Here is a 21,870-nt window from a genome sequence, read left to right as displayed (position 1 = left end):
TGCACTAAAGTAAGCAGTCACAGACGGTCAATAGACTGATAGGTAAGCAAGGGGTTGGCCTGGGTATCTTGTCCAACTTAACCTTCAACACGCTGCCACACGAGAAAAACAGCTCTAGTGGCTCGTGTGCTCAAGTCTAGGTTTCATCCTGCTTTATCCCAAACGGATAAACATTTTTGTTTCACTTAACTATAAGGATCCTGAGTAGAGATGGGGGTACAGTATTCATATTCTATGCGAATACGTCCCCACAGGTGGAGATAATGAGGGTCCAGCTTCGTGGGGCCAGACCGTCACTCACCGTTCCACTGCTGTCTTAGGCTCCACGCTCCCTTCCTATCGCTCCAGAGCTTGTGGTCAGCTAGCCACTCCTGGCAGAAGGCGGGATGACAAGCCTCTCCGCCAGGTCGAAGAGTGGCTTGCAGACGGCGAGCTCCAGAGCGACAGGAAGGGAGCCCGCAGCCCGCGGCAGCAGCGAAACGATGAGTGGACGGTCTGGCCCCAGGGAGCCCAACCCTCATTATCTCCACCTGGGGGGGGATATTTGTATTCATATACGAATACCCCCATCTCTAATCCTGAGGGAATACTCTTAATTCATAGCTCACCTTGCTCACACATATTCCTACAGTTTCCATGTTTCATCAATAATCTTTGTAAATTAACCCCCAAAAGTTATTATCCTGCCATCATCATCCTAACTGCCACCACACGACTACCATAATCAAATCCACCTTTTAAAAGCTAGTAGTTTGAAGTTTTTTCCTCCACATCTTGGAGTTTTGTATGATCTCACATTACAGTTTTTATTTAAATTGTTATTGCTTATTGCAACTTTTGTTTTTGTATTACAATTTGATGTTCTCAGGTGTCATACCAATGTAATAAATGTTTTATCAGCTTAAGATTTCTGTCACATTCATGTATAATTAAACAGTCAGTTCCCACCTGAATTTAACATGCGTGTTCTCAGGCACAATGACTTCTTCACAGATTTTTTCCAAAGCAGGCATCCAGCTGGTTGCAAGATGGCAGTTTTGCAATACAACCCAAGTGCCATCAGCTATAGCTTGATTAATCATCTTGGCTGCAATTGGACCTTGCCCTTGTCCAAGAGAAATTGTCTGAAGGTTCTCCATGCCAAGGTCTTCAGCAAACTTCAACAAGCCTGGGGTCAAAAACTTTAAGATACTTTAAAATGTATCCACAACCTTCTATCAGGTCTTCTTAACATGATGCTGAAATAACCTTGGGCTCTCAAACTCTACATCAATGGAGCACAGACTCTGATAGGTCCCCCAAGTTGGCAAGGGATCAAGTGTGGGTCCAAAGGCAAACTGAATGTCTGCCATCCAAGGACCAGCTTGGTTAAACATGGAGAAGGCAGCTGAGCACCTGGTGGTAAATCAGCTGTAACAAGTATGAACTCAAAGAAAGCATGAACCAGCAGCAGTCTACTTTGGTGAAAGAACTTCCATGCACCAAGGAAATCAGAGCTTAATGATAGGTAAGGTATGCTTACAAAATAAAGGCCTAGTGTTTTCGTAAGAACCAGGAAGAGTATTTTTTAAAAACTCAAGGCTGAAACTAAAAACAAATAAATTTTCAAGTACTTTCTTGGGAATGCGTTTCATTCAAGATACTGGATTGGACGGGATATATCCTGTACAAAACACACACACATATACACGATTACTTGAATGCCATGCTACAAACTCAGTTGGAGACATGAGCATAGACAGAAACAACACATAGAATTTTGAGTGTACAAACCTATTCTCCTAAAAGTGTCTTATCTTATCAAGGAGATAACATGTTGAGGTGGTCAAAGAAGGAGTTTGTCCACTCAGCACATAACAATTTCCCTTCCCTGGAAGGGATAAGTGGCTTTGTTTTCCTTCATAGCCAGTTTCAACAAAGGGTAGAAAAACCCTTCGGTTAGCCAGGTAATGGGAACCCCTCTGCCACAGGAGGGAGGGCAGACATCTGTATGGCACCTGGCCTCAAGAGACATGCTCAGCTGGACTAAAGGAGCATCCCTAGTGTGAAATGTCTGTGTGGTTCCTTTTGATATTGTTATCATGCTGTGCAGCTGTCAACTATCTGTATAATGCACCTTCCATGGCACCAGTGGCTCTCCATCTTCATCAGAACTCAGAGAACACGAGCACACTGAGGTTCTGACTGGTCCAAAACCACCAACTATCACAGATGTCTGCCTATTTTTTTCACTAAAGGTATACATAAGTCATCTGGTTGCTTAAGAAGCTTACCTGCCATTGGATCAGCACCTGGAGACAAGACAAAAATCAGGGGTGCACAGCAGTTAGAATCATTGTAACTGCCTGCAAGATCAAACGTCGGAGGTTCAATATAGGTTCTTCCCATATTTTCTGTGATGAACTGCTGGGTTGCTGGAATAATTTTATCTGGTCTCAAACATCGGAGAATAACCATGCGATCAAGACCCGTAACTAGACTCCATTCATCTGGAAACTGTTCTTCATGAGGTTTGGCTGAATCATAAATCCACTTCCATTTCCATACATTGGATTCAACATGATCCATCAATCTATTCAGGTTTTCAAGGCTTGAAGCCCGCACTATCTCAGCCCATGATTTGTCAGTCAACCACTCTGGAGCAGGATTGGGATAAGGGTTGTCAAGAGCAACCCCCCCTGTCAGTAAGAAACGCCAAACTTCATCATCTATCTCACCTTTCCCTTTCATTATCCCAATAGTCAGAATGAGAGAGAAAAGCAGCTTGTCTTTCTCAAACAGGGAACGACAGACATTATTATAGATGCTTATTGTGAAATGTTCAATGATGTTGTCTATTCTCTCCTCCAGCATGTCACTCTTCCTGCTATTAGCAAGGGACTGGACATAGAGATTAATGAACCATATCAAGGAATATTGGTACATGGGCTCAATATTTGCCAGATCAGAAATGCAAAAGAAGACAGTTGCTGAATGGACAGCTACAGGCTTGTATCCCATTCGAGTGGCATCTATTTCCATTTCAGTGACAGTGGCAATTTCCTGCTTTTCTGAGATTTCTTCAGATAATTCTTTGGAGGAAGAGAGAATTTTAATTGCTGTTTCATCTTCTAAGATGTTTCCTTCTGATTTGGAAAGGACCTCAAGGATTTTATCTTCTATCTCCTTCAGCTGTTTCTTGTTCGCCGCACTTTCCACAATCAGCTTATTTTTCTTCTCTTCTAGATCAGGTTTTTCCTTAGCAGCCACAATTCCCAGAAGCTGGTCTTGAAGACCAAGAGGTGTAATCATGAAATTGACCAGACAAACTTTCACAGCTATTTCAGGGAGATAATGAGGATTTCTCAAACGTGTTGTGATGTAAAGCTTGAAATCTCGTGAAAACTCAATAATGTTTTCTCCTAGCCTCATGTACTCAACTCCTTGCTGTTTGAAAGTAGTCTTTAGTAACACTGGCTCCAAGAAAGCATCGAGTTCTTCACCAATATTTTCAAGCAAGACTGGGGTTCCAAACTGGATAGCATTTTCCAAGGTCCGCACATAGTTCGTGTCAGATAATTTGATAACAGAAAGCTTATTGCCCTTTTCCATATTTTTGACCCATTTGTTGGCTTGTCCTTGAGGGTCAATCATTAAAGCCCACCTTCTGGAATTGGAAACAATGATACCATTATCTATTGAAAAAGAATCAATGGGCAATCCTGCAATCTGCCAAGCACGAATCTTGACTGGATCCCCTAAAGTGTTACTCAGGCTAAAATCGTTTGAACATGGGATTTTCTCCTCCTTGCAGAGCGTTAACCATTTCTGCTGACATTCAAGACGGTAATCAACCGTAAATGCTCCAAGATAAGCAACTGTACCTGAAGATAATAAGACATCCCCAGTGAGATCTGTGTATCGGACTCCCAGCTGGCTTGCAGCCTCTGTCCATCTGTCCTTCTCTCCTCCCAAGCCACTGATCAGTTTTTCAGCTCGTATCAGCTTTTGAGAACATATTTCAATGTTGTCCTCCAGTTCTTTCTTCCGGTTATTCATTTCTTCAAACTCATCGTTCAAAGCTTGGAGGCGATCCATCAGGTCCTTGAGTTCTGCACGCTTTGTATTCAGCTTCTGCATTTGGATATCAAGCAACCCTTCTGCCTCCCGAAGGCGTAACCGTTTCGGAGCCACCACTTTTGCAACACGGTCATAGACCTCCATGGCTCTCACCCACTTGCATAAGCCTTCACAGGCAGAGGATACATTTTTTATGACCGCTGGCTGGAAGTCTGGATGATTAATGAACCTCTCCCTAATTCTCTTCATTACAGCATGAGGAATGTTATCTTTGTCGTAGGTCTTCAAGCTCTCAAGGAATTTCAGGTCTCCTAGGACTTTTTTGGAACTACCCCAGTAATCTTCTATCATTTTACCTGCAGTTCACAAGAGTAAATTAAAAATTAAAATAAAATAAAAGATCTTATGGACAAGAAAATCATGTAGAATAAACAGTGCCTGTACTCTGCCTTTTGCAGACAATGCCTTCCAGCTCCATTGAGCTACAGCTCCCATAGCCTTCAAGTGCAAAACAATCTAGAAGGCATATGGCTAGGGAAGAATGAGCCACATAAAGACCAATACTTTAGCTATAATATTACAATTTTTTTAAAAAATATATACTCCAACATTAGAATCCTCACTGAAGATTTCAATTGGTACTGTCACTCCAGACCCAGCCACTCGCTTTATGACAACTTTTGTTTTAAAAAGGAATACATGGTGGAAGTAATATAGGAAAAAGGGATAATGCTGCTCTTGGTTGTATTTACTCAATTAATCAGTTCTATTTACATTGGGAGGAAAGGTCTGTCAACTAGTGAAATAATGGAGCTGCCACTTTCAGAGGCAAGGAATAGAGTGGGCATCAGAGAAAGGCTGGTAGCTTCTTGTCTTCCTTATGAGCTTCATGGACCCCCCCCCTTCTTTTTTTAATCAGGAACAGAGAATAATGGACTTCTAAGGGAGTGCAATTTTTGACTTAAATATTCACCAAGTACTTCTTCGTTTACAGTGTGAATAGAAAGAACAAGGTCAAAAGAGTAGTACCTCTGACCTTATGCTAAGGGGAAATGTTTACCTGCATTATAAAACTGTTTCAGAATAAAGCCACAGATTAAAAGAGAGATTTGGGGACTCTTAAATAAATGGCAAAAGTCATTTATATTCAGAGACTGGGAGATTTAGTGCACTCTTGGTCCTTCATCAAAATCATTTTTAAACATCTGGTTAGTTCTTCAGTAAAAACAAATGATGAGGAAGTAGATATTTCATTGCATTTACTGTACAGTATATCCCACTTTTCTCCCATTTACTTTAATTAATAGTTGTCAACCCGCAGGCTGTGGCACAGAGTAATAAGACAGGAAGAGAGGTCCTTCGACCTGCCCGTCTGAAAGAATGCTTGCTTTTCCCTCCTGCCTCCTTCATCCCTTCTTGCTTTTGTTCTAAGCCTGTCTGTAAACCTGTGTTAACTATATGTAAGCTGCAATGGAAACAACTGAAAAGCTGTGGGGGGTGCATATATTTTAAACAAAGAACATAAATCTCCACAAAACAGCACATGGCTAATAAATCCTCCACGGCCACAGAACTGAGTTGGGTTTCATTTAATTTCATTTTACCACTTCCGCTTGGATCCGGCTTTCTTTCTGGTTTTATCCCTTTCATGACACAAATGCTCTCCATGACAAGCTTAACAGGCCCTGGGGGATTCTGCATGGATTTGACGAGGGAGATATCCGAAGGATTGAGAGTATCAAGAGCAGCAAGGGCAGCCTCCAGAGCTGGCATGGCCTCGGCAAGGTCCCCCTCGCATTCTTCCTGAAATCACATCAAGCATAATCCCAAACCATTGTAAGCACCACTCTGCATATCTTAAGTGAAACAGCAATCTTGTAGGAATAACTATTTCCTTTCATCCTTTAAACCATTTCTCTTCTGAGAGCAAAGGGTACATGGGTTGGCTCTTTCCAACCCCTTGGCTTCAAGGTATCAAATCTAGGCAGCAGTTGGATTTTAACCCAGAGCTTGGAAAAGTTACTCTTTTGGACATCTCCCAGAGACTGCTAGCCAGCATGCCCGCTGTTTTCCTGGCTGGGAAATTCAGAGTTGTAGCCCAAAAAATGTCACTCTTCCAAGCTTGGTTCTAACCCAGGGGAGAAAGATCCAGGCGAGTCAAACAAATCAGTAGAGAAAGCTCTGGACGAGATAGGCTACAGTTGAGGAGACTCTGGCTCTCCAGATGTTTGTGACATCAACTCCCTGTTAGCATATAAGCTAACAGTAAGGATTTGATAGTGCGTTGTTACCCATAATATCTGGAAAGTCACACACATTCCCCCAGCTCTGAACCTGGAGGAGCTCCCTCCTCATTCCACACGCAGAAGCTGGCTAGATTGGCCATGGAGTCTCACTTTGGTTCCTCAGTTGAGATAATGTCCTCTGCCAGACCTGAGGGCAGCAGTCTAGTTTAAGGGCAGACAAGCTGGCATGCACGCTTTGTCATCAACATAGAGAGGTGCCTGGAGATGCGAAAAGTAATAGGCTCCCACTCAGCACAGCTATGTTAGGAATAAAAAGGCACCAACACTCATAAAATCTAAACTGGTGGTAGACCATGGCAGACAAATAGACAGCCTGGTGGCTATAGCAACATTTCCTTCTTGGTTGCTCTCCTTCTTCCTTTTATTTATTTTTTCTTATCATCATTATTATTGATTCAATTTGTATCCCACCCTTCATCATGAGAGTTTAAGACAACTAGTGATTTACATAAAAAACACAATTAAGATTCCAAATTACACATGTCCAAAATCAAACACCTAAAATCACAGTTTATATAACCCTGATTTTCCACTCATTTGAAATGAACCTTGCTTTACTTCCCAACTGCTTTTTCCTGCTTTTACCTAATTATAAACCAGAATAGTTTCTACTATGTAATAACCACAAGCTCATGCAATATTTTCCTGCTATTCTCTCTGCTAGCATAAATGTCAAATACTTTTTTATAGATTAATGGTAAGGTAATAGTTCTAGTCCAAGCTACTGTATCTAGTTATAGTCCAACATATCTGGAGAGCCAAAGGTTTCAAATCTCTCATTGGTATCTAGGTTGGTTGTGAGAATCCTGGGGGTGGGATTACAGGCCTGAAACTACATTTGGTGGCTTCTTATCTCCTTCTCACTGGGACGTGGTGGCGCTGTGGGCTAAACCGCAGAAGCCTGAGCTGCAGGGTCTGAAGACCAGCAGTCGTAAGATCGAATCCACGCGATGGAGTGAGCTCCCATCGCTTGTCCCAGCTCCCGCCAACCTAGCGGTTCAAAAGCATGCAAATGCAAGTAGATAAATAGGTACCACCTCGGTGGGAAGGTAACAGCGTTCCGTGTCTAAATCGCACTGGCCATGTGACCATGGAAGATTGTCTTCGGACAAAACGCTGGCTCTATGGCTTGGAAACGGGGATGAGCACTGCCCCCTAGGGTCGAACACGACTGGACAAAAATTGTCAAGGGGAACCTTTACCTTTACCTTTATCTACTTCTCGGTTCTTATTCATCTGCCAAACTGCAGCGTGGGAAAACTCTGAAAATAACCTAACATTAGGACATGTGGCAAAATTACCTTAATACCCTGCGCAACAGCAGCAGCTTCATTGGCCTCCTGTTCATCAGCAGCCACCAGCTCTTTCTTAGCATCCACCTCAGCAGTTTCTTTTTCTATGTGGATCATCATTTTCTCAGTTTCTGCAGAGGTCTGAATCAACTGAGGCTGAAGTGCTGTCAGTTCCTTTTGCATAACTGCTACCTGCAGAAGACACCAAGGAAGAGATAAATAATCTTTATACAATCTAGCAAGCAGGAGGTGGGGGGGAATGATTATTTCAGAGGACTAGCAAAAGAAAGCAACAGCAACAATGATAATAACAATAACAACAATAGAAACACAACAATACAAGAACAGCAGCAAGGATGGCATAGCAATTCAAATGAGGATTTACTGCAAAAAGGGGTAGCAGATAAGGGCAGGTTAAAGTAGATAAATAGGAGGGGATAGAACAAGCCTAAGTAAAGCACACTGTGTTGTCTGAATATTCTTTGTCTTTAGGTACATTTATAATTGATGTTTTTGCTTTTGAATTGTGGTGCTGGAGGAGACTCTTGAGAGTCCCCTGGATTGCAAGGAGAACAAATCTATTCATTCTAAAGGAAATCAAGCCTGAGTGCTCGCTGGAAGGACAGGTCTTGAAGCTGAGGCTCCAATACTTTGGCCATCTCATGAGAAGAGAAGACTCCTTGGAAAAGACCTTGATATTAGGAAAGTGTGAAGGCAAGAGGAGAAGGGGACGACAGAGGATGAGATGGTTGGACAGTGTCATGGAAGCAACCAACATGAATTTGACCCAACTCCAGGAGGCAGTGGAAGATAGGAGGGCCTGGCGTGGTCTGGTCCATGGGGTCACGAAGAGTCGGACATGACTAAATGACTAAACGACAACATTTAGCATTCCATGCAATGCAATACCAACTCCCAGATCAGATGTCCACGTTGACTGGGGAGGACCGTGCTTGAGGACAATGATGGAAGCTGCAGTTCTACATTTCTGGAATGCACTAGATGGGGTATGTGTGGAAAAGCAGGTATAAAGTTGCCCCAAACAGAATGGAAGCAAGCAGGTTGCATGCACCTACATTATGCTTGTTCATAGTAAATCAGGGCATACCAGAAATTCTGGCTTATCATGATGTGTGAAACTGTTACACATAGGTTACATATTATGCATAATACTTGTTATGAAAACTGTTACATATATTCACATGCCTACTTTTTCTAGGCCATACTTACTTGTGAGGCTGCAAAATCAAGCTTCTGAAGGCCCACAAGATAGCGATTTCTCATCATATCAACTTCATGCCTCTTGCTATTTAGCAACGCTTTAAAGGTTAATATCAACTCTAGGTAAGATGTTGGTGTGACATAATTGTACCTTCGAAGAATATTATAATAGCTGGCTGAGAGCTCTCTCACACTTTCTTGGAAATATTTGCACATGGTCACAACTCTGTGGGGGGAAGGGAGTATCATCATCTCAGAATTGCAGAGTTAGAAAAGACCCTATGGATCATAGAGCACAGCCCTGTCTGGAGGCCCAGTGGGGGAATCAAACTCCTAGTCTCTGGCTCCACAGCCAGATACCTAAACCACTGAGTTATCTATCAGTTCCCTTCCATGTTATTAAAAAGCTCAAAGAATCCAATATATCAGAGCAAGAGTTGCATAACGTTCAAGAGAGTTTCAGAATAGCCACTTTGGCTCAGGACCAACTCTCCAAAGGTAGTCTGCGCCATACCATAACTGATTCTGTAACATGGGATAAGAACGACATCAAAAGAGCTGTTGTGCTGATGGCCCGCCATTGGTTCTCATCCTGCAAATGCTTGAGCAAATGCTCTTTGCATTGGTTGTTGTGGGTTTTTCAGGCTCTTTGGCCATATTTGGAAGGTTGTTCTTCCTAACGTTTCACCAGTCTCTGTGGCCGGCATCTTCAGAGGATAGCACTCTGTGCTCTGGCAAAATGTTAGGAAAAACAACCTTCAGAACACGGCCAAAGAGCCTGAAAAACCCACAGCAACCATTAGATCCTTTGCGAATACATTGAATGGCTCTTTGCATTGATTGCCAAAACTGCCCTTGTAATATTTTTCCCCAGGAACAGGTGCAGTACAGCAGTAATCATTTATTATTCTTTGGGAACAGCTGAACTGGGTTAATCAAGAATCTGCTAAATCAATTCTGCAAGCTATAGTTCTATCAAGAAGATATGAAAAGGCACAATAAATCAAACCAAAGGCATGCCGAGCCCACCATACTGTTCCCACACTGGCCAAAACCACCCCCAGTGCAAGTCCTCAAGCAGGATACACGTGCACAGGACCCTCCTACTCAAGTTCCCCAGCATCTGTACCTAAGAGGAATACTCCCTCTGATAGTAGAAGTTATACACTAGCATCCAGGGCCTTACCCTGCCAAGGAGCTTAGAACTGTCCCAAACAGATAACTTGTTCTCCTTAATGTACCAAACTCTGTACTAATGTCACCAGTTTTTCTGCCATCCATACAAGATCATCCATCACACTTAGTACAGCAATTTTTCCTTCTCCATTCCTTTTAGAAAGCATGGTTTATTTTTAGTGTCATTTTCTTCTGGCAGGTGCAATTTAGCACTTCCTATTTCAAGTTAATGTCTAGTGAGAGCCTCCCAGTTGGAAGCTTTTTATCATCATTTGAAAAAGAGCTAGACAGGTTCAAAAGAGAAGCTCCAGGACAGCAATGGATTTCTTAAATATTTTTTTAAAGATTTCTTTAACATTGTGCTTTTTAAAAGGGATGTTTCAATGAAAACCCATGGCTCTTTCATCATGAACAAGCAAAGAGATGGCAGTTAGCTTCATTTGGAACAGCCCAAAAAAGTCAATCTAAATTAGCACTAAAATACCAAAAGTTAACCATGAAAATTGCCAAGCTCTGTTTTTTTTTGTAAACTGTTTGATTCACTTTGTATTTGAAACTATCTTGCCATCCGCTTGTAAGCAATTTTATTCTTCAGATCATGCTAGAAATCTAATGCATGCATGCATGCATGTGTGTGTGTGTGTGTGTGTGTATGTATGTGTGTATGTGTGTATGTGTGTATGTATGTATGTATGCATGCATGCATGCATGTATGAGAGAGAGAGAGAGAGAGGTGAGTCTAGACGTACGATTTTCTGACTTCATCTTCCAGTTTCACATCCTCTAAAAATTTGTTTGCAACCATTTCCAGAGCATCTGTGGGCCATCGCTGGAACCAATCAATAGTGCAGCAATTGATCAGTGAAGGGAACATTCGTAAGCGATTCCGGAATGCATCTCCTATGGGACTCATTGCTGAAAAACATAGAATGTTTGTTTCCTAAATACAATCAGTAATTGTTAGCATAGCCTTCCCATAACTCAAGTGCTCTTCATATGGTTTTGAGGTTAGCATCCCATCATGAGCAGTCAGAATTATCAGAAATATGAACGCAGGTTGAACATGATTTATACATACCTAACACTATATGTAGATTCTTCCTCACACGTTCAATAAAAAAGTTGTACATGGCCAAAGGAGTGGCTTCAATCCTCCTGCCTTCAGTCCTTGCTGCACTCTGCATTTTTTCAACAATGTCAGCCTTCTCATCAGCTGCAAATATGTTAGGCACATCACCCGTGTTCAACAACATGTTGATGTCCTCAACAAATGACTCATCTTTGATCTGGTTATCGCAAAATAAGAAGACAGTGCTTTTATTGGCAACTCCAGACTGCAGCATAACTTTCTTTAGATCTTCTCTCCAGTCATTTGTGGTATAAAACTTTGTGATTTCAATCATGAAGAGCTCGTAGACATTCATGAAGGTGCCTAGTTTGGTGGCACTCTGTCGGCCACTCCCACCAATGCCCACCAGCAACAGGTGGCCATTATCCTGCTTGAGCACTCGGCAGATCCTTGAAATGTGCTCAATGGCAAATTTAAACATGACCAGAGACATTGGTGCCTTGCTGATGTTGTTGAACTCCTCCAGATAGTATTCCATGACAGATGTCAGTTTCTTTAAATCTGTGATTTCGTCATAGATTTTTACATCACTGGAGGGTTTAAAGTAGTCTCCAAAGAAGAGGCTCCGGATGTTTTCATCACTGATTTTTCCAGTAGGTGACAAATGGCTTAACACCTAGGGAACAAACAGAAGGACGAACCTATCAAGATGTTCATGCTAATCTTGAACATCAAACCCTAGACAAATGTGAATACTGCTGTATATGCATTGTCTCCCACAAATAAATCATTATGTCATTTGGGCTCCATCATCTACCATGACCCTGACATAGTCTTATATGCACTGGGAGGAACGGTAAGTACAGTCATGAGAAAAAGAAAGTACACCCTCTTTGAATTCTGTGGTTTTACATATCAGGACATAATAAAAACCAGCTGGTCCTTAGTACAAGGTCTGGAAGGTCTGGAAATTAAGTAAATACAACTTCAGTTGAACAAAAATACAGTACATGAAATATTCCACCATGTCATGATTTATTTTACGAAAAGAAAGCCAACATGGAGAAGCCATGTGTGAAAAACTAAGTACAGTGGGGTCTTGACTTGAGAACTTAATCCGTAATGGAAGACAGTTCTCAAGTCAAAAAGTTCTCAGGTCAAATCTGCATTTCCCATAGGAATGCATTGAAAACCATTTGATCCGTATCTGCTCTTTTCCGTCCATAGAAACTAATGGGAAGCTGCTATTCTGCCTTCGACCACTAGAGGGGGATATTTTGTTTTTCTTAGGTCAAGAAAGGTTCAGGGAAGGCAGGGAAAATATAGTCCAGGCAGTACCAGGCTGTCTGAAGACTGTCTCCCAATCCACTCTTTAAACGCTGGGAGGAGTGAGGAAGCAGACAGGCACCCTTTTCACTGGCCAACAGTTAACCGAAAGTTCAAATTTTGCACTTTCCCTGCCTCCCACGTGGTTTTTTTCAGTTCTTAACTCAAATCTAAGTATGTAAGTCAAGTCAATATTTTCCTATGAGAGTGGTTCTTAAGTCAAAATGTTCTTAACTCGAGCCGTTCTTAAGTCAAGACCCCACTGTACATCTTATGATTTAATAGCTTGTAGAACCACCTTTAGCAGCAATAACATGAAGTAAGTGTTTTCTGTATGACTTTGCCTCTCACATCATTTCAGAGGAATTTTGGCCCACTCTTCTTTACAACACTGCTTCTGTTCATTGAGGTTTGCAGGCATTTGTTTACGCACAGTTCTTCTAAGGTCCAACCACAGCATTTCAATCGGTTTTAGGTCTGGACTTTGACTGGGCCATTGCAACACCTTGATTCTTTTCTTTTTCAGCCATTCTGTTGTAGATTTGCTTGTGTGGTTGGGATCATTGTCCTGTTGTATGAACCAATTTCAGCCAAGCTTTAGCTGTTGGACAAATGGCCTCACATTTGACTCTAGAATACTTTGATAGACAGAGGAGTTCATGGTTGATTCACAATGACTGCAAGATACTTAGTTCCTATGGCTGCAGAACAAGCCCAAATCATCACCCCTCCACTACAAGAGTTGGTATGAGGTGTGCTGATATGCGGTGTTTGGTTTTTGCCAAATGCAGCACTTTACACAGTGGCCAAAGATCTCCACCTTGGTCTTGTCTGTCCAAAGGACATTATTCCAAAATTATTATTATTATTATTATTATTATTATTATTATTATTATTATTATTATTATTATTATTATTATTATTATTATTATTATTATTATTATTATTATTATTTACGGAGAGGACACTCCAGCTTTGCATACAGCGTCGAAGTCCGCCATACAGAGCACGTTACCATAGTCTCTCGAGAATGAAGGATGCCTATGTAGTAGTAGTAGTAGTAGTAGTAGTAGTAGCAGTAGTAGTAGTAGTAGTAGTAGTAATACTACTACTACTACTACTACTACTACTACTACTACTACTACTACTACTACTACTAATACTAATACTAATACTAATACTAATAATAATAATAATAATAATAATAATAATAATAATAATAATAATAATAATAATAATAATAATAATAATAATAATAATAATAATAATAATAATGTTGTTGATGATGATGATGTATAGTCTTCCTCACTGCAGAATGATGGACTTTAAATTGTTTGGAAATAACCTTTTAACTCTTCTCAGATTGATGGGCAGCAACAATTTCTTCTCTACAATAACTGCTGATGTGTTTCCTCCTTGGCATTGTGTTAACACACACTTGAATGCTCCAGACCAACAAATTGGTAAAACTTTGGCTATTCTAGAGGTGATTACACTTGTCAGTGGCCAATTACTCAAGGGCATTTGGTTTGCAGCACCTGGCTGCTACTAAGCCTCTTAACTCTGATGGAAGTAGTAAGGATGTACTTGTTTTTTTTACACAAGGTTTTCCTTGTTGGTTTAATTTTTGTTAAATAAATCATGACACATTGTGATATATTATGTGCTGTTCTTCATCTGAGGTTGTATTTACCTAATTTTCAGACCTGCTAAGGACCAGATTATTTTTAATATGTCCTGAAACATAAAATCATAGAATTTAAAGAGGGAAAGATGGTGTACTTTCTTTTTCACTTGACTGTATATATGTACAGTGGTGCCTCTACTTACAAACGCCCCTACCTACGAACAGTTCGATTTACGAGCAGTAAATCTTAGTTCGAAGCTCTACTCGCAAAATTTTGCTTCGACTTGCGAACAGAGCTTCGAAATAAGAACAGAAAAAGGCAGGGGGAAAGGAGGGAAATTCAAACCGTTGGTAGCGAAAAGACTGCTTCTTTGTAGCTCTTTCACCCAACGGTTAGAGCAGGGGGGTGTCAGGGAACTTTTTTACTCCTGCGACGCAGGAGGAAGGAGAGGCGGGGGCAGCTCCGGATCACCGCTGGGCGCGGGAAGCTGGTGTGCTCCCTGCCTATCCCTGGTGCGGGTCTACTAATGAGTAAGGGCTCCCTCCGCCATGCCCCACCGCCGCCTTGGGTGCTCTACACTGCCGGCCGGGGCCTGTCGTCAGCCACCAGCCGCCAGGGAGTGAGTGCCATTGGAGGAGGCTTCGGTCTGCCTTGTCAGGTGCTGCTTTTTGCTTTTTAAAAACTTCTGGGTGGGAATTGCAGGGTGGGTTTGGGTTGAGGGGGGTTATGTTTCTGTGCTGTGTTGTTGTTTGTTTTTGGTGGGTTTTTTTTTGCAATTCCAGTGTGGGGATTGCTCAATGTTTATTTTTGAGTTTTGTTTTGTTTTCTTTTTTTGCAGCCTTCAGGGCTTGCTGTGTTTATTTTTGGTTGTTTTTTTAAAAGCCCCAGCACCTTCCAATGGGGCTTTCTGTGTGCTCTTTTTTTGGGTATTTTTAAAAAATGCTGGAATGGATTAATCCCGTTCCCATGCATTTCAATGGGAAATGGTGCTTTGACTTACAAGCATTTCCACTAACGAATATCTTCTGGAAAGGATTAAATTTGTGAGTTAAGGCACCACTGTATATGTACGTACATATGTACGTACGCATGTATGTATTGAATGATTTATCAGTGATCCTATTTATTTATTCCTGATGATGTATTAATAGTGATTCTGACAAAGAAATATATGAAATTTAGAGGTAAATAATGAAATGCTAGAAAAAGCCTTGAAATTCCCAGCCACTGAAGATTTCAAAATCCCCACTACTGTCAATATTGCATCCTGCAAACGGAATTACAAAACAAGTGGAAGGTGCCATTTTGGCTCAGTGCTACGGAGATACCAAATTGGCACTTATAAGTAATCCCTTTGCTTTTTGTCAAGCGGCTCTCTCTCTGCTTGAAGTCTAACATACCTTATCAACGCTTTGCTTGAAGCAGTCGGAGGTGGTCGTTTTCACCATATTAAAAAATACCTCCCTGTCTGCTGCATCTATTAAACGATCGTAGAAGACACGGTAAACTTCATGAATCCAAAGCCTGATTAGTTTCTCTCCATCCTGCCAAAGAAACAGGAACCAAAGAATTTTGAAATGTGGAGATTAATATTTTATTCACAGGAAAAATATTCTTATACACCTTTGCTTTCCCCAATGTTGTCTTCCATGGGGAAGGAGTCTTTTGTTCTTAGTGTCTCTACTAAAATTCCTACTGGTGGTGTTCTTGTTCTTAACTCTTTATTGGTAAGATTGAAGGTACTATGTGACAGGTTTCCTTACCAGCCTGCAATCACCTCAGTTCCTCAGTCTTCCTGATCTGAAAAAATTACCTCACATGGTCTTCCCTTTAACTGATGCATAGGAAGCCGGAGAAGCTGCAGACTTCCTGAAAGATGGCTATGCACTGAAAGATACTGTACTTATAGTTGCTCCTCAACTATTCCAAATGTTAAGTGTTAAGTGAAAGAATTCACATCCAACCTATTTGTAAGAACTCACATTCCATCTATTAGAATTTCATTACATTTTCTTCTAGGAACATTCTTTAGACTTCTTTTCTAACAAATTGCAAGATACAAATGGTAAAAATGCAGAAGAAATACTCAGTACAATAGTAACCGGAAGCCAACTAACCTCAAGAGAAAACGAAAGGGTTTTAAAATGGACCAAGTCCAGCCTTTGCTAAAGCAAAGGTCTGATCACTATACTAATGCTAAGTCTCAGAATGATTATTCCCCTATACGCACCCCTTTTGGAACTGTCAGTTTCAGTATTTTTTCCTGCCATCCAGATGACACAAATCTCAAACTAATACCAACAGTGACAAGAGAGAGAGAATTCCTAGTTTTCCAGCTCTTTTTAAACTCCCTCCAGGTGATGTTTTTGTTTGCTTCACTTTAAACCAGGTTGGGGTTCAGACATCCAAGGGTTCTTTCAGTGGAAGCTTGCAGTGTTAGTGCTGATCCACTAACAAGAAAATGAAAATGAAAATCCAGCACAGAAAATCATTTTTAAAAGAGAAAATCATTTTTAAAAGAGAAAATCATTTTTAAAAGAGAAAATCATTTTTAAAAGAGTTTGCTTGATACCTCCAAACAACTGGTGTGAAATACAGCTAACCCCCAAAGGAGATTGGGAAGAGAGTTAAACTCCATTGAAAACGACTCAGATTAGAAGTTTTGGGGATTAGCAGTGTAAAAGACAAAACAAAATCCAACAGAGAAAATTTCTTCAAGCTGTTTAAAGTATATTTGAACCATCCCTTTAAAAGTTGTTGATTTCTTAAGAGAATAGGGGTTTTAGGAATGAATGTGGACAGAAATCCTGGTAAGATCCATGCCCGTTTGGTATGAAGAGGCATCGAAGGGCACAAAGTAGGAAGGAGCAAATGTTTTGTCTGGATGAACCCTCATGTATAAATTAGAGTCACTTTCAAAACAGATATTATAGGGAGAGTTATGCCAGTGTATGCATCAATACTAGACATGGAAAAACAAATTCTTTGGACTACAACTCCCAGAACACACCAGCCAGGATAGCCAGTGGTTGTGCTGGGAAGGACGTTCAGAGAGTTTCAGTCCAAAACTTCCTGTATCTCAGCAACACTGTGGTGTATTGTGAGGTACAGCTGTGTGCAACATTGCCCACATTCTTGTTTATTCTAGGAAGCAACTGTATGCATAGTAGCTGAGATAGTGGGCTACACCTCAGAACATCTCCAATATGAATCTCAGTTCTGTCACAACATTGCATGGGGATCTTAAGAAGGCACATCCTTCCAGACTCAGCACCAATACCCCTTGTGTATGCCATAAGACTAGTCTGTCTTGCGCAGCTGTTGTGGTTACTGCAATATTGCCTATGCAAGTGAAGTCCCGGCAGAAAACCAAGAAGCAACATACATCACAAATATTATAGTCGTGGCCACGACATCCCTGCCATCGTAAAGAAAAAGGGTACGTTGTGCACCTGCAAATGAGTATGTGGACACAGCAACACGCCTCGAACTACTCGTGAGAAATCACGCAAGTTGAAGACATAGTGAGATTTGGAAGGAGTTGGAAGGAAATTTTCCACAGCTAGTTTGTAGATATTCATAGTAGCATGGACCAGCATTTTGCCAAGCCTTTGAAAAGAAACACACATGTTACATTCAATCCTGAGTCCCTAAATCTGCCTTTTCTCTTTTCTCCCACTTCAATTGCCATGTTGGACACCCCCAGGGCCTTTTCCACTCTGCCTCCAAGATATGTACAGTACTTGGAAATTCCTCCCAGAAACCTTCACTAGGCTATCATACCTTCACCGTTTCTTTACAAATCCTAGCTCTGATTCAGTTTTCTGTCAATAATATTTTAATGCTTTAAGACTCCCACTCTTCCACCAGTAGGGGCCACATAGCCTCCACATTTTATCAATGGCATCCCAACTGTGGCCCAAATGTTTCCTGTTGGTACAGTGGTGCCTCGCTGGACAATTAACCCGCATGACAGTTTTTTCGCTAGACATTGACTTTTTGCGATCGCTATAGTGATTCACAAAACAGTGATTCCTACAGGGGAATTTCGTGGGACAATGTTTAGTCCCTGCTTCGCAAACCAATTTTCACTAGACAACGATTTTGACAGCTCCCTCTGTGCTCACAAAGCGGGTGTTTTCAGGACCTAAGCTTCGCAAGACAGCGATTTAAACAGCTGATCAGCTGTTTGCAAAGCGGTTTCCTATGGCTGATCTTCGCTAAATAATGACGATTCTTCCCCATTGGAAAGCATTAAACAAGTTTCAATGCATTCCAATGGGGAAATGCTTTTCGCTAGACGATGATTTCGCTAAACAGCTATTTCAGTGGAATGGATTATCATCGTCTAGTGAGCCACCACTGTACTTGCAAACTCTGGTTGCATTCCTTTTCTTCACTCTTTCCTGTGTGTTGAAGAAGGAGAACAAAAGAAATAGGGCTGGGAATGTAGCTCTTCCCTCTTTACCAGAAATCCCACTCCAACTGGGAAGGAGTGTAGGGTGCAGGGAAGTCTCCTCCAGTGGGCAAGGCCTGGGGGAAGTGCCTTCCCTTATCATCCACGGAGTGCATGGGCAAGCTCAGAGGGCCCAAACTGCAGTTCCCCTTCCCCTAGGGGGAACTAGTAGTTACATTCCCATAGAAGGCTGTCCTCTGTAAAGTAGGGCGCATGTCTACGTCAGCTAGAAATTGGTTGGAGAAAGTGTGCTTTCTGTAAGAAAGGAAGGGGGTGGCACATCCCTTTATGAGCCTGCTCAAGTGTTTAGATACCAGAGGCCTTTCCCCTCATCTTGCCACCTTCACATGTGCATTTGGTGAGGACCTCCTCTGTTGCTGCTCCCAGAAATCCCTACCACAGGCGGTTACGCTGGACCCATTTTTACTGTGCTTCTGGAAGCCGGCGAAGACCTTTCTCTTCAGGCAAGCTTTCCTTGAGGGTCTGGCTGCTGAGTGGGGTTTTAAATGGATGGTTGTACCTTACTCCTTTGAATATGTTTTGGTGTCGCTTCTGTTTTTTGAATGGTATTTGTTTGATCCTTTTCGTATTTGTATATTCACTGTTGTTAGCTTTAAATACTGTCTTGTAATGTTGTAATCCTTGAGTCTTAGTTTTATTAGTTTATTTTTAAAATATTTTAAATAAAATAAAATAAGTAAATAAGTAAGTAAGTAAGTAAGTAAGTAAGTAAGTAAATGAATGAATGAATGAATGAATGAATGAATGAATGAATGAATGAATAAATAAATAAATAAATAAATAAATAAATAAATAAATAAATAAATAAATGGCATGTTTGCCTTAAAAATGAAGCCTCAAAGCCTTTGCTGAAGTGCCAGTCAAGAATGGAAGAGAAAATCTTGGTTAAAATGTCGTCATCAAAAGCACTGATGGAGACAATATTTAAGTGCCGTGTGAACCGTCCTGTAAGACACAAAGGAAGACAGTGGCAAGTTACTAAACCTCCCAGAAGCCTTCCCCACTAGCTGTGCTGGCTAGATTTATGGGAGGTGTAGCCCAAGAATATCTCAGGGCCCACAGTTTGGAATCACTATTCTAGATCATCTTGAACGGACCTTTCAGTCTCTTGGTTATTATTGAACATGATTTACGTGTATGTCCTTTTGCTCCTCAGCTAGCCAACCAAGGTCAGAAGAAATACAGCACAGAGATATAGGAGCTGCAACAAAATTTGGAGTGCATTCCCAACCCTGGTCACAGTTGTGGAAACAGAGAAATGCTGCTGGTTGCAGATGTTTGTCAGGTCATTCTAGAGAGTTTACATTATTTTTATTTGTATATTTCTGCATACCTAAAAAGTTATTTGAGAGTGTAAGAATTATTATATTGACTTCATTTTCAAACTGAGAGGCATTCAACCACTTGAATTTGCTCAACATTTCCTGGTATTCACTGGGCAGTGTGCTGTTTGCATTACTTTAAAAATACTTCTCTCACTTCCCTTGGGTGCCCCTGAGAATGCCAGTTCTGCTCTTTTGTTTCTCAGATCAGTACAGTAATAGATCGGGTGGCAGCTTTGTAACTGGAAGCAGGGCTCCCTTAAAAGTTAAAGGGGATTTGTTTTTCCTGTAACAAGGTTGTGCAATTTTGCAAGTTGCAAATTGGCATAGTTTTGAGTTGGTAGCCAATCACTGTGTGATTTATCAGTCATTGGTCATGAGGAGCTAAAAAATTATTGACAAGATAATTTGACAAGATTATTGGACAAACATAGGAGCTGAAAAAAGAGACTTTAGAGGGGGAAAACTGTATTGCCTTATAAATTTGAAGCTGTCATCATGTTTGTTTCTGCCCTCCATGGCCTGTTTAGGCTACCATTTTGTTGACATGTACTAATTAAGTCCTCTAGTAAAGGAAGTGAAGAATCCTTTTGCATTTAAGCAAACCTCCTACCTGTAATATCATTTCTTCCACCACCCGGAGGTCCCATTGCTGAAACAAACAGAACATCAACAATATCGAGCCTTGAAGTGTCTTTCTTGTCATACCAGTGACCATGGTCAGTCCATTGTCTAAGAAGTTCTATAGGTGGCTGAGCTCCGTACACCTCCTTTGCTGGCATGTTTAAATCATCTGGGGGAGAAAAGGCATGCTTGTTTTTACGAGACAAAGAATACACCCACCAAAGCCAAACGAAGGCATGCTAAGGCCCCAAGCTATGTAAAATCTAACAGGCCCCTAATTATGATCCCTCTTCTCTAAATCTGGAGTGAGGATATTGTTGCATGATTTAGAGACCTCTCACAACCTGAGGCCCTAAATTATAGAATTCTTAGCATGTCAGTCTAGTATTGACTCACATATTTCTTTCCATGAACAGAAATTAAAGGAATCAAGAAGACACTTCCCAAAATCCAGGGATAATGGAATGGGACTTATATGTTATTTATTTAGCCAATTTATATCCTGCTTTTCCTGCAGTTAAAGCTCAAGGCAGCATACAAAGCACACCTCCCCACTTTATCTTCAGAACAGTCAGGTAGGTCAAGCTAAGAGTCTGTGACTAGCACAAAGTCACCCAGTCGGTTCATGGATAAGAGGAGTTCAAGTTCTAGTTGGGCACGTTAGCCACGACACCACACTAGCTACATATGATTATATAACACATTTCTTATAAACAACTGATAAATATTATTTTTTTAAACTGGTGAAATGCACCTCAAAGTTTATTAACAATTTAATCTGACTCTCTGTATGCCATAGGAAAGTTGTTTCCAATAGGGTAGATCTCAAACATTTGATTCTCCCCAAACCTCTTCAGATTTGGGGTTCTTATGGAAAGATAAACCTCCTGAAGATAAAGAGTTGGAGCAGAAGTTTAGGTTCAGGATATTTATATTTGCAAACAGTAACATGCAGTATGACTGTTCTCTGTTGACAAAGACACACACACACGCACACACACACAAACACTAAGTAACAAACGTCTTACCCACAAACACAATGGCCTTTTTCCCCACTGAAGGTCCAAACAGTCCCTTCCTTCTCCTGTCCAGCTTTGACATAATAATATCCTGAGTTTGATTTGCTGTGGTTCTGGCAGAAAAATTGATAAAGTTGGGGGTGTATTTTGCCTTTGGAAGCTGGATCAGGAAGCTGTTGGTAATTGCAGACTTCCCTGTACCGGTGGGTCCCACAAATAACATTGGAATTTCATGATCCACATAGGTTTTGAGGAAGAAAGTCTGCCTGGCGGTTTCCATTGTTGGGATAATCAGTTCTGAGACCTGTCACGCAGAGATGGTTAATCTAAGACATGTGTGCCTAAAGAAAG

General features: G+C 41.1%; 1 protein-coding gene across 1 annotated transcript in view; it reads right to left on the bottom strand.

The window, feature by feature from the left end:
• The window catches only part of DNAH3 (dynein axonemal heavy chain 3), a 129,760-nt gene that overhangs the window by 17,423 nt on the left and 90,467 nt on the right, over window positions 1-21,870 (bottom strand). The window contains exons 43-54 of the mRNA XM_072982559.2: window positions 21,529-21,823; window positions 20,490-20,669; window positions 19,376-19,499; window positions 17,530-17,686; window positions 15,478-15,621; window positions 11,133-11,799; window positions 10,804-10,969; window positions 8,888-9,104; window positions 7,667-7,849; window positions 5,664-5,862; window positions 2,274-4,415; window positions 949-1,168 (exon numbers count right to left, since the gene is read on the bottom strand). Coding sequence (XP_072838660.2) covers window positions 949-1,168; window positions 2,274-4,415; window positions 5,664-5,862; window positions 7,667-7,849; window positions 8,888-9,104; window positions 10,804-10,969; window positions 11,133-11,799; window positions 15,478-15,621; window positions 17,530-17,686; window positions 19,376-19,499; window positions 20,490-20,669; window positions 21,529-21,823 — 4,694 coding nt within the window. The remainder of the gene's footprint in view (window positions 1-948; window positions 1,169-2,273; window positions 4,416-5,663; window positions 5,863-7,666; window positions 7,850-8,887; window positions 9,105-10,803; window positions 10,970-11,132; window positions 11,800-15,477; window positions 15,622-17,529; window positions 17,687-19,375; window positions 19,500-20,489; window positions 20,670-21,528; window positions 21,824-21,870) is intronic.

This window comes from Pogona vitticeps, chromosome 13 (genome assembly GCF_051106095.1).
Source record: "Pogona vitticeps strain Pit_001003342236 chromosome 13, PviZW2.1, whole genome shotgun sequence".
Taxonomy (NCBI): domain Eukaryota; kingdom Metazoa; phylum Chordata; class Lepidosauria; order Squamata; family Agamidae; genus Pogona; species Pogona vitticeps.
The sequence above is the reverse complement of the archived record's forward strand: the minus strand, read 5'-3'. Positions and strand labels throughout refer to the sequence as shown.